The sequence below is a fragment of the Hemibagrus wyckioides genome, linkage group LG18 (genome assembly GCF_019097595.1).
Source record: "Hemibagrus wyckioides isolate EC202008001 linkage group LG18, SWU_Hwy_1.0, whole genome shotgun sequence".
Lineage (NCBI taxonomy): Eukaryota > Metazoa > Chordata > Actinopteri > Siluriformes > Bagridae > Hemibagrus > Hemibagrus wyckioides.
In genome coordinates, this window is record NC_080727.1 from 206,638 (window position 1) to 220,000 (window position 13,363).

At 44.1% G+C, this 13,363-nt stretch overlaps 1 protein-coding gene across 1 annotated transcript in view; it reads right to left on the reverse strand.

The window, feature by feature from the left end:
• Window positions 1-1,935: 1,935 nt before the first annotated feature.
• The window catches only part of sap30l (sap30-like), a 17,081-nt gene continuing 5,653 nt past the window's right edge, over window positions 1,936-13,363 (reverse strand). The window contains exon 4 of the mRNA XM_058414957.1: window positions 1,936-2,835. Coding sequence (XP_058270940.1) covers window positions 2,707-2,835 — 129 coding nt within the window. The 3' untranslated portion in view covers window positions 1,936-2,706. The remainder of the gene's footprint in view (window positions 2,836-13,363) is intronic.

Below are 13,363 nucleotides of genomic sequence, written 5' to 3' on the forward strand. Positions count from 1 at the left end.
AGGACCAGTGATTATTGTTTCGCGCGCAGTGAGCAGCGGAAAGAAAGAATGGTTTATTGGTCTACCTAAATAAAAATTATTATTTCAAAATGTCAAAAAGACCGTCAAATATATTTTCATTTTTTTTAAATCCACGAGAAAAGCTGATGGTGTGCCTGATCAAAAGAAATACAGAGAACATGGAACTGCACACCTGGATCAAGATAGTGGGAGACAGAAGCAAAGCGAGTTACACCGGTCAGAACGGTGTACGCAAACACGGTGACAGAAACCTCCACTGATCAGATAAAAGATATTGAGCACAGTCCTACTAAACCGGATATGGTAGCAGAAAGCCAGAAGAGCCAGTCGGTACACAATTATACAGAGTTGTTAATGCAGAAGCTGAACAGATTGAAACGACTTCTACAGTATTTCGAACAGCTTACAAAGAGTCAAACCGCAATAGACCTGCCCATGGATTCGAGCACGAAATAGATTGCCAAGAGTTAAATGGCATCGATTTGGGGCGTATCTTAGGCAACACGTTTATATATATATAATATTTAAGCAACGGGTTAATGTTTATAATTGCGCTACCACCGGTTAGTGACGTCATGTTCCGGGAAAACTGAAGTTGTGTGGTTGGTGTCGGTCACAGCGGTGAGAGATTGCTGGTTTTGTTCCGGAAATTATTCATTTACAAATTAAGCACTGATTATACTGGAAAAGTCTTTTTTTCTTTTTTGATCAAAAAGCCAGATTTTATATTTCATTTTATACACAGTAATATAGAATCGATATAATAATAATAATCATCATCATATTGAGTTAATACGTTTGTCATGTTTATGGTGTGTGCTGTGGGTCAGAGAGAAGGACTCTGTGGTCCACCTCACTGATGAAGGTGAAACAGGAAGTCGCTGGCCTTCGTCTGGTGTGGAAGCTTGAGTGACGTCAGCAGCACAGTGTTTAGCAAGACAGGCACCGCCCCTTTTAAACCCGCCCTGCATTTACAGTGATTGGTCGGTAGTGGTGTGGGCGGAGCTTGGCTCAGAACTGTGAGGATGATGATGATAATGAAGACTGTGTGAAATGTTCTTCTCATTTTATAAAGCTAGCGGAGAGAAACGGAAGACTTTCAGTTCAGAATTTCATTGAATAATTTTTTAGCAAAATTGTAGACTATTGTTTTATGTAACTTCTAAATCCAACAGTAAACTGCTTCATAAAGACATCTTTGCTCTCAAAACCAAAAATATGAATATATGAAAATTACAAACCTGCTGTAGTGTTTCAGCAAAACACACACACACACACACACACACACACCAGCTCCTGCCCTCTCTCTCTCTCTCTCTCTCTCTCTCTGCATAATAAGAGTAAAAATATCCTATATTAATATTAAATAATTATGTGATAATTTAATGTTTCTGGCAAAAAGTAAAACTTCATTCCATTAGAAATATCATGAAGTGTATAAAACTCCAGTGAAGCAGAGATCAGAGTAGAGGATTCATTTACTCTCATATCACATCACACATCAATCTGTTTCAATCTGCCTTCTATACAAAACCATCATCACCAGTGTGGAGTTACCCAGGCAAGGGGCGGTGCCAGGTGGATGCTGCAGGAAGATAAGGGGCGGTGCCAGGTGGATGCTACAAAGGTAAATGGGTGTGGTCAGATGAATGATGCAAAGATACAGATAGGCAGGGCAAGGTGAATGCTGCAGGGAGATGAGTGGGTGTGGCCAGATGAAGGGCGTGGTGAGATGAGCAGCAGGTCAACACCAGGTGAATGTTGTGTGATTGGTTAGTAAACAAACTCCATGTGATCAGAATGGATTAAATTATGAAACTGCTACAACTACATTTCATTTTATTAAATATATATAATCACATTCTAACTCTACATATTTTAATCATCTCATTAATAATTCATCGACTTCTGCAATAAAGTCTTACAATTTAATGCAACATGTAAAATGGGGAAGATTTTCAGATGAAGTGGTGTAACAACAACAGCGGTGTTACACAGATCATTATTTTAGACAGATTTAAAGTAGCATGTGTTTATTTTCAAATTTAAAAACACAAAACTGTAGCCCCGCCCCTGAGACAAGTCCATTCAGGGTCAAACCGCTGTCCAGTGAGAAGAGATACAGAAGACATGTTCGTTTTAAAATACAACACTGCAACAGTATCATAGATGGAGATAAAACATAAGCGAGTTATCGGCGTGAGGAAGCTTCCAGCATCCAGAAAGAAAATATTAGGGATAAAGAAAAATGGTGGAGGATCAGAAGCAGACACTCTGTACTCAGTCAGGGCGCTGGGAGAAACCGGATGGCTAATCATTCCATGTGAACCGTGAGTGGTGCTCAGTGTTCTAGTGAAGTGTTATTAACGTTAATGAGCAGCTAACGGGACGTGTCACACGCTGCACTCGGCTCAGACTCATCCTGTGATCGTTAGCAGTTTTGGCACAGAAACCAGAGAATAACAGTTGACATGAGGAACCAAAAAGCACTTCAGGGTCATTAAAATTAGATGGGCGGACAGACAGACAAGCTCCGCCCACAGCGCTGATCTCAAGACTGATAGTGTGTTTGTAGAAACAGATCAATATTCACATTGAAGTCTGCTAAAGTGTGAGCAGTCATTAAGTAGATCAGCAGAGGTGTGTGTGTGTGTGTGTGTGTGTCTGCTGAAGAGGGGCGGTGTGTTACTCCAGCTGTTTACTTCCCTCTGATTTCTGGTCCAGTCGGCTCTTACTGCTCTTCACCATATAAATAAAGTACGTGAGCGTTTCCTTCTCGTTCACCGGAATGTTCCGGAAGTGACGACTCACCGTCTGAAACAAAACACACACACACACACACAGAGACACACACACACACACACAGAGACATAGACACACAGAGACACACACACACAGAGACATAGACACACACACACACACACAGAGACATAGACACACAGACACACACAGACACAGAAGACATAATTAGACTATTAATCTCAACTCTGAGTTATGAGTCTGCAAGTCACTGCGAGGCTCAGTGCTAAATTCTGATTGGTCAGACGGAAACATCTGTACAACTTCAGCCACATGATGCACTGGTGTTTGTTAGTTACACACTAACTCTTCTGTAACACAGTATTTTATTTTAATGACAGTGTGTGTGTGTTTTTTCACTTTTACACTTTCTCACACACACACACTACACTCACACACACACTACACTCACACACACACTACACTACACTCACACACACTACACGACACTCACACACACTACACTACACACACTACACTACACACACTACACACACTACACTACACACACTACACACACTACACTACACACACTACACTACACACACTACACTACACTCACACACACCACACTACACACACCACATTACACACACTACACTACACTACACACACTACACTCACACACACACCACACTACACACACACACACTACACACACACACTACACACACCACACTACACACACACCACTACACACAAACACACACTACACACACCACACTACACACACACACTACACTACACACACACACTACACTACACACACACACACACTACACTACACACACACTACACTCACACACTACACTACACACACACTACACACACACACACTACACTACACACACACACTACACACACACACACAACACTACACACACACACACCACACTACACTACACACACACACACACACACACACTACACTACACTACACTCACTAGAGCTGGGCAATATAACCAAAAAATTGAATCTCCGATTTTTTAAAAACAAAACCCGATTTTCGATTTTAAAACGATTATTTTTCTTTAAAAAAATTTAATAAAACACTAGAGACTATAGAATAGATTTTTTTAATTTGAGCAAAAACACTATAACCAAACATATGAACTGCTAATGTGGAATAAAAGTGCAAAGTGCGAACTTACTTTCACTAACAAGTTTTTTTTTGTTATTTTAGAAAAACAATAATCAATACAACATAAAAACCTTTTTTGGGGATTTATAAAATACAAACTTTCACCAGTCTTTACAAGTTCTAATTATTCTAGTAAAATAAAGTAATATAACAAAATATGAGGGATTTATAAAGTGCAGACTGCAGACTTAACTTACATCACTTTATAAAATACATAACTAACACCTGGAAAAAATCCCTGAAGAAAAACAGTTTTGTAAATCAGTTCAACATGCAACTAACACGCTAAATAAAACCAACACGCAACTAACACGCTAAATAAAACCAACACGCAACTAACACGCTAAATAAAACCAACACGCAACTAACACGCTAAATAAAACCAACACGCAACTAACACGCTAAATAAAACCAACACGCAACTAACACGCTAAATAAAACCAACACGCAACTAACACGCTAAATAAAACCAACACGCAACTAACACGCTAAATAAAACCAACACGCAACTAACACGCTAAATAAAACCAACACGCAACTAACACGCTAAATAAAACCAACACGCAACTAACACGCTAAATAAAACCAACACGCAACTAACACGCTAAATAAAACCAACACGCAACTAACACGCTAAATAAAACCAACACGCAACTAACACGCTAAATAAAACCAACACGCAACTAACACGCTAAATAAAACCAACACGCAACTAACACGCTAAATAAAACCAACACGCAACTAACACGCTAAATAAAACCAACACGCAACTAACACGCTAAATAAAACCAACACGCAACTAACGCTAAATAAAACCAACACGCAACTAACATGCTAAATATACTAACACGCTAAATAAAACCAACACGCAACTAACACGCTAAATAAAACCAACACGCAACTAACACGCTAAATAAAACCAACACGCAACTAACATGCTAAATATACTAACACACTAAATAAAACCAACACGCAACTAACACGCTAAATAAAACCAACACGCAACTAACACGCTAAATAAAACCAACACGCAACTAACACGCTAAATACACTAACACACTAAATAAAACAAACCAGGAGCCAGACAGCATTTTACATCTGTGTATACGGCACAATCAGGGGCAAGTCTAGGATTTTCATTTAAGGGGGGCTCCGCCCCCAATGAGGGCATAATAGTAAAAATAAATAAATAAATAAATAAATAAATAAATAAATAAAATAAAGGTGTGACTATCAGGGTAGGACGGGAAACTTATTGCAGCATTCCACTGTATTGCATAGATGTGTACAACATTTGAGTACTGAACAAGACAAATACAAGTCTTCCTGATCACACACACACTCACACACACACTCTCACACACTCTCACACACACACACTCTCACACACACACACAATCACAAACACACTCACACACACACTCTCACACACTCTCACACACACACACTCTCACACACACACACAATCACAAACACACTCACACACACACACACACACACACACACACACACACACACTCTCACACACACACACTCTCACACACACACACAATCACAAACACACTCACACACACACTCTCACACACACTCACACACACACAATCACAAACACACACTCACACACTCTCACACACACCCACACACTACACTCACACACCACACAATACACTCACACACCACACACACACACTCACACACCACACTCTCACACCACACACACACTACACTCACACAAACTTCACACACACTACACTCACACACACGCACACTACACTCACTACTCACACACAAACTACACTCACCACTCACACACTACACTCACACACACACACACACACACTACACACACACACACACACTACACACTCACTACACTCACACAAACTACACTCACTACACTTGCACACACACTACACTCACACCACACACACACACTCTCTCACACACTCACACTACACTCACTACACTTGCACACTACACACACTACACTTGCACACACACACTAAACTCGCACACACACGCACACACACTACACTCGCGCACACTCGCGCGCGCACGCACTACACTCGCGCGCGCACGCGCACGCGCTACACTCGCGCGCGCTACGCGCTAGTGTGTGTGTAGTGTGTGTGTGTGAGTGTAGTGTAGTGTGTGAGTGTAGTGCAGTGTGTGTGTATGTGTGAGTGTAGTGTAATGTGTGTGAGTGTGTGAGTGTGTGTGTGAGTGTAGTGTGTGTAGTGTGAGTGAGTGTAGTGTGTGTGTGTGTAGTGTGAGTGTGTGAGTGTAGTGTGTGTCTGTTGTGTGTGTGTGGTGTGTGTGTGTGAGTGTAGTGTAAGTGTGAGTGTAGTGTGTGTGTGTAGTGTGTGTGTAGTGTGTGTGAGTGTAGTGTGTGTGAGTGAGTATTGTGTGAGTGTAGTGTGTGTGTAGTGTGTGTGTGTAGTGTGAGTGTGTGTGTGTGTGTAGTGTGTGAGTGTGTGTAGTGTGAGTGTGTGTGAAGTGTGTGTGTGTAGTGTGTGTGTGAGTGTAGTGTGTGTGTGGGAGTGTAGTGTGTGTGTGTAGTGTAGTGTGTGTGAAGTGTGTGTGTGAGTGTAGTGTAGTGTGTGTGTGTGTGTGTGTGTGTAGTGTGTGTGTGAAGTGTGTGTGTAGTGGGTGTGAGTGTAGTGTAGTGTGTGTGAAGTGTGTGTGTGAGTGTAGTGTGCGTGTGAAGTGTGTGTGTGAGTGTAGTGTGCGTGTGAAGTGTGTGTGTGAGTGTAGTGTGTGTGTGTGAAGTGTGTGTGTGAGTGTAGTGTGTGTGTGTGAAGTGTGTGTGTGTAGTGTGTGTGTGAGTGTGTGAGTGTAGTGTGTGTGTGAGTGTAGTGTGTGTGTGTGTGAGTGTAGTGTGTATGTGTAGTGTGAGTGTGTAGTGTGTGTGTGTGAGTGTAGTGTGTGTGTGAAGTGTGTGTGTAGTGTGTGTGAGTGTAGTGTAGTGTGTGTGAAGTGTGTGTGTGAGTGTAGTGTGCGTGTGAAGTGTGTGTGTGAGTGTAGTGTGCGTGTGAAGTGTGTGTGTGAGTGTAGTGTGTGTGTGTGAAGTGTGTGTGTGAGTGTAGTGTGTGTGTGTGAAGTGTGTGTGTGTAGTGTGTGTGTGAGTGTGTGAGTGTAGTGTGTGTGTGAGTGTAGTGTGTGTGTGTGTGAGTGTAGTGTGTATGTGTAGTGTGAGTGTGTGAGTGTAGTGTGTGTGTGTGAGTGTAGTGTGTATGTGTAGTGTGAGTGTAGTGTGTGTGTGTAGTGTGTGTGTGTAGTGTGTGTGTAGTGTGTGTGAGTGTAGTGTGTGTGTGAGTGAGTGTAGTGTGTGAGTAGTGTGTGTGTAGTGTGAGTGTAGTGTGTGTGTGAGTGTAGTGTGAGTGTAGTGTGTGAGTGTAGTGTGTGTGTAGTGTGTGTGTAGTGTGTGTGTGTGTGTAGTGTGTGAGTGTAGTGTGTGTAGTGTGAGTGTGTGTGTGTGTAGTGCGTGAGTGTAGTGTGTGTGTGAAGTGTGTGTGTGTAGTGTGTGTGTGTGAGTGTGTGTAGTGTGTGTTTGAGTGTAGTGTAGTGTGTGTGTGTGTGTAGTGTGTGTGTGTGAGTGTAGTGCGTGTGTGAAGTGTGTGTGTGTGTGTGAGTGTAGTGTAGTGTGTGTGAAGTGTGTGTGTGTGAGTGTAGTGTGCGTGTGAAGTGTGTGTGTGTGAGTGTAGTGTGTGTGTGAGTGTAGTGTGTGTGTGTAGTGTGAGTGTGTGTGTGTGTAGTGTGAGTGTGTGTGTGTGTGTGTGTAGTGTGTGAGAGTAGTGTGTGTGTGTGTAGTGTGAGTGTGTGTGTAGTGCATGAGTGTAGTGTGTGTGTGTGAAGTGTGTGTGAGTGTGTGAGTGTAGTGTGTGTGTAGTGTGAGTGTAGTGTGTGTGTAGTGTGTGTGTGAGTGTAGCGTGAGTGTAGCGTGAGTGTGTGAGTGTAGTGTGTGTGTGTGGTGTGTGTGTGTGAGTGTAGTGTGTGTGTGTGAGTGTAGTGTGTGTGTGAGTGTAGTGTGTGTGTGTGTGAGTGTAGTGTGTGTGTGTAGTGTGTGTGTAGTGTGTGTGAGTGTAGTGTGTGTGTGAGTGAGTGTAGTGTGTGAGTGTAGTGTGTGAGTAGTGTGTGTGTAGTGTGAGTGTGTGTGTGTGTAGTGTGTGAGTGTAGTGTGTGTAGTGTGAGTGTGTGTGTAGTGCGTGAGTGTAGTGTGTGTGTGTGTGTAGTGTGTGTGTGTGTGTGTAGTGTGTGTTTGAGTGTAGTGTAGTGTGTGTGTGTGTGTAGTGTGTGTGTGTGAGTGTAGTGCGTGTGTGAAGTGTGTGTGTGTGAGTGTAGTGTAGTGTGTGTGAAGTGTGTGTGTGTGAGTGTAGTGTGCGTGTGAAGTGTGTGTGTGTGAGTGTAGTGTGTGTGTGTGTGTGTAGTGTGTGTGTGTGAGTGTAGTGTGTGTGTGTGTGAGTGTAGTGTGTGTGTGTGAAGTGTGTGTGTGAGTGTAGTGTGTGTGTGTGAAGTGTGTGTGTGAGTGTAGTGTGTGTGTGTGAAGTGTGTGTGTGAGTGTAGTGTGTGTGTGGGAGTGTAGTGTGTGGGAGTGTAGTGTGTGTGTGTGTGAGTGTAGTGTGTGTGTGTGTAGTGTGTGTGTTTGAGTGTAGTGTGTGTGTGAGTGTAGTGTGCGTGTAGTGTGTGTGTGTGTAGTGTGTGTGTGTGAGTGTAGTGTGTGTGTGTAGTGTGGGTGTGTGTGTGAAGTGTGTGTGTGAATTGTGTGTGTGTGTGTGAAGTGTGTGTGTGAATTGTGTGTGTGTGTAGTGTGTGTGTGAAGTGTGTGTGTGTGAGTGTAGTGTGTGTGAAGTGTGTGTGTGAGTGTAGTGTGCATGTGTAGTGTGTGTGCATGTGTAGTGTGCATGTGTAGTGTGTGTGTGTGTGTGTGAGTGTAGTGTGTGTGAAGTGTGTGTGTAGTGTGTGTGTGTAGTGTGTGTGAGTGTAGTGTGTGTGTGTAGTGTGTGTGTGAGTGTGTGAGTGTAGTGTGTGTGTGAGTGTAGTGTGTGTGTGTAGTGTGTGTGTGTGAGTGTAGTGTGTGTGTGTGTGTGAGTGTAGTGTGTGTAGTGTGTGTGAGTGTAGTGTGCGTGTAGTGTGTGTGTGTGTAGTGTGTGTGTGTGAGTGTAGTGTGTGTGTGTAGTGTGGGTGTGTGTGTGAAGTGTGTGTGTGAATTGTGTGTGTGTGTGTGAAGTGTGTGTGTGTGTAGTGTGTGTGTGTGAGTGTAGTGTGTGTGAAGTGTGTGTGTGAGTGTAGTGTGCATGTGTAGTGTGTGTGTGTGTGTGAGTGTAGTGTGTGTGAAGTGTGTGTGTGTAGTGTGTGTGAGTGTAGTGTGTGTGAAGTGTGTGTGTGTAGTGTGTGTGAGTGTAGTGTGTGTGTGTAGTGTGTGTGTGAGTGTGTGAGTGTAGTGTGTGTGTGAGTGTAGTGTGTGTGTGTAGTGTGTGTGTGTGAGTGTAGTGTGTGTGTGTGAGTGTAGTGTGTGTAGTGTGTGTGAGTGTAGTGTGTGTGTGTAGTGTGTGTGTGTGTGTGTGAGTGTAGTGTGTGTGTGAGTGTAGTGTGTGTGTGTAGTGTGTGTGTGTGAGTGTAGTGCGTGTGTAGTGTGAGTGAGTGTAGTGTGTGTGAGTGTAGTGTGAGTGTGTGAGTGTAGTGTGTGAGTGTAGCGTGAGTGTAGCGTGTGTGTAGTGTGTGTGTGTGGTGTGTGTGTGTGAGTGTAGTGTGTGTGTGTGAGTGTAGTGTGTGTGTGAGTGTAGTGTGTGTGTGTGTGTAGTGTGTGTGTGAGTGTAGTGTGTGTGTGTAGTGTGTGTGTAGTGTGTGTGAGTGTAGTGTGTGTGTGAGTGAGTAGTGTGTGAGTGTAGTGTGTGTGTAGTGTGAGTGTAGTGTGTGAGTAGTGTGTGTGTGTGTGTGTGTAGTGTGTGAGTGTAGTGTGTGTAGTGTGAGTGTGTGTGTAGTGCGTGAGTGTAGTGTGTGTGTGTGTGTAGTGTGTGTGTGTGAGTGTAGTGTGTGTGTGTGTAGTGTGTGTTTGAGTGTAGTGTAGTGTGTGTGTGTGTGTGTAGTGTGTGTGTGTGTGAGTGTAGTGCGTGTGTGAAGTGTGTGTGTGTGAGTGTAGTGTAGTGTGTGTGTAGTGTGTGTGTTTGAGTGTAGTGTGTGTGTGAGTGTAGTGTGTGTGTGTGTGTGTAGTGTGTGTGTGTGAGTGTAGTGTGTGTGTGTAGTGTGGGTGTGTGTGTGAAGTGTGTGTGTGAATTGTGTGTGTGTGTGTGAAGTGTGTGTGTGTGTAGTGTGTGTGTGTGAGTGTGAAGTGTGTGTGTGAGTGTAGTGTGCATGTGTAGTGTGTGTGTGTGTGAGTGTAGTGTGCATGTGTAGTGTGTGTGTGTGTGTGTGAGTGTAGTGTGTGTGAAGTGTGTGTGTAGTGTGTGTGTGTAGTGTGTGTGAGTGTAGTGTGTGTGTGTGTAGTGTGTGTGTGAGTGTAGTGTGAGTGTAGTGTGTGAGTGTAGTGTGTGTGTGTGAGTGTAGTGTGTGTGTGTGTGTGTGTGAGTGTAGTGTGTGTGAGTGTAGTGTGTGTGTAGTGTGTGTGTGAGTGTAGTGTGTGTGTGTAGTGTGTGTGTGAGTGTAGTGTGTGTGTAGTGTGTGTGTGTGAGTGTAGTGTGAGTGTGTGAGTGTAGTGTGTGTGTGAGTGAGTGTAGTGTGTGAGTGTAGTGTGAGTGTAGTGTGAGTGTGAGTGTAGTGTGAGTGTAGTGTGTGTGTAGTGTGTGTGAGTGTAGTGTGTGTGTGAGTGAGTATTGTGTGAGTGTAGTGTGTGTGTAGTGTGAGTGTGTGTGTAGTGCGTGAGTGTAGTGTGTGTGTGTAGTGTGAGTGTGTGTGTGTGTAGTGTGTGAGTGTGTGTAGTGTGAGTGTGTGTGTAGTGCGTGAGTGTAGTGTGTGTGTGTGTGTGAGTGTAGTGTGTGTGTGGGAGTGTAGTGTAGTGTGTGTGAAGTGTGAGTGTAGTGTAGTGTGTGTGTGTGTAGTGTGTGTGTTTGAGTGTAGTGTGTGTGTGAAGTGTGTGTGTGTGTAGTGTGTGTGAGTGTAGTGTAGTGTGTGTGAAGTGTGTGTGTGAGTGTAGTGTGCGTGTGAAGTGTGTGTGTGAGTGTAGTGTGTGTGTAGTGTGTGAGTGTAGTGTGTGTGTAGTGTGTGTGTGAGTGTAGTGTGAGTGTGTGTAGTGTGAGTGTGTGTGTAGTGTGTGTGTGTGTAGTGTGAGTGTGTGTGTAGTGTGTGTGTGTGTAGTGTGAGTGTGTGTGTAGTGTGTGTGTGTGTAGTGTGAGTGTGTGTGTAGTGTGTGTGTAGTGTGTGAGAGTAGTGTGTGTGTGTGTAGTGTGAGTGTGTGTGTGTGTGTAGTGCATGAGTGTAGTGTGTGTGTGTGAAGTGTGTGTGTGTAGTGTGTGTGTGAGTGTGTGAGTGTAGTGTGTGTGTAGTGTGAGTGTGTGAGTGTAGTGTGTGTGTAGTGTGTGAGTGTAGTGTGTGTGTGTGGTGTGTGTGTGTAGTGTGAGTGTGTGAGTGTAGTGTGTGTGTGTGAGTGTAGTGTGTGTGTGTGAGTGTAGTGTGTGTGTGAGTGTGAGTGTGTGTGTGTATGGTGTGTGTGTGTGGTGTGTGTGTGTGAGTGTAGTGTGAGTGTGTGAGTGTAGTGTGTATGTGTAGTGTGAGTGTGTGAGTGTAGTGTGTGTGTGTAGTGTGTGTGTAGTGTGTGTGAGTGTAGTGTGTGTGTGTAGTGTGTGTGTAGTGTGTGTGAGTGTAGTGTGTGTGTGAGTGAGTGTAGTGTGTGAGTAGTGTGTGTGTAGTGTGAGTGTAGTGTGTGTGTGAGTGTAGTGTGAGTGTAGTGTGTGAGTGTAGTGTGTGTGTAGTGTGTAGTGTGTGAGTAGTGTGTGTGTAGTGTGTGTGTAGTGTGTGTGTAGTGTGTGTGTGTGTGTGTGAGTGTAGTGTGTGTAGTGTGTGTGTGTGTGTGTGTGTAGTGCGTGAGTGTAGTGTGTGTGTGTGTGAAGTGTGTGTGTGTGTGAGTGTGTGTAGTGTGTGTGTGAGTGTAGTGTGTGTGTAGTGTGTGAGTGTAGTGTGTGTGTAGTGTGTGTGTGAGTGTAGTGTGAGTGTGTGTAGTGTGAGTGTGTGTGTAGTGTGTGTGTGTGTAGTGTGAGTGTGTGTGTAGTGTGTGTGTGTGTAGTGTGAGTGTGTGTGTAGTGTGTGTGTGTGTAGTGTGAGTGTGTGTGTAGTGTGTGTAGTGTGTGTAGTGTGAGTGTGTGTGTGTGTGTAGTGCATGAGTGTAGTGTGTGTGTGTGAAGTGTGTGTGTGTAGTGTGTGTGTGAGTGTGTGAGTGTAGTGTGTGTGTAGTGTGAGTGTGTGAGTGTAGTGTGTGTGTAGTGTGTGAGTGTAGTGTGTGTGTGTGAAGTGTGTGTGTGTAGTGTGTGTGTGAGTGTGTGAGTGTAGTGTGTGTGTAGTGTGTGAGTGTAGTGTGTGTGTGAGTGTAGTGTGTGTGTAGCGTGAGTGTGTGAGTGTAGTGTGTGTGTGTAGTGTGTGTGTGTGTAGTGTGTGTGTGAGTGTAGTGTGTGTGTGTGAGTGTAGTGTGTGTGTGTGAGTGTAGTGTGTGTAGTGTGAGTGAGTGTAGTGTGTCTGTTGTGTGTGTGTGGTGTGTGTGTGTGAGTGTAGTGTGAGTGTGTGAGTGTAGTGTGTGTGTGTAGTGTGTGTGTGAGTGTAGTGTGTGTAGTGTGTGTGTAGTGTGTGTGAGTGTAGTGTGTGTGAGTGTAGTGTGTGTGTAGTGTGTGTGTAGTGTGAGTGTAGTGTGTGTGTGAGTGTAGTGTGTGTGTAGTGTGTGAGTGTAGTGTGTGTGTGTGTGTAGTGTGTGTGAGTGTAGTGTGTGTGTAGTGTGTGTGTGTGTGTGTGTAGTGTGTGAGTGTAGTGTGTGTAGTGTGAGTGTGTGTGTGTGTAGTGCGTGAGTGTAGTGTGTGTGTGTGTGAAGTGTGTGTGTGTGAGTGTGTGTAGTGTGTGTGTGAGTGTAGTGTAGTGTGTGTGTGTGTGTAGTGTGTGTGTGTGAGTGTAGTGTGCGTGTGAAGTGTGTGTGTGTGAGTGTAGTGTGTGTGTGTGTGTGTGTGTGTAGTGTGTGTGTGTGTGTGTGTGTGTGTAGTGTGTGTGTGTGTAGTGTGTGTGTGTGTGTAGTGTGTGTGTGTGTAGTGTGTGTGTGTGTGTATGTGTGTGTGTGTGTGTGTGTGTGTGTGTGTGTGTGTGTGTAGTGTGTGTGTGTGTAGTGTGTGTGTGTGTGTAGTGTGTGTGTGTGTAGTGTGTGTGTGTGTGTGTGTAGTGTGTAGTGTGTGTGTGTGTAGTGTGTGTGTGTGTGTGTGTGTGTGTGTGTGTGTG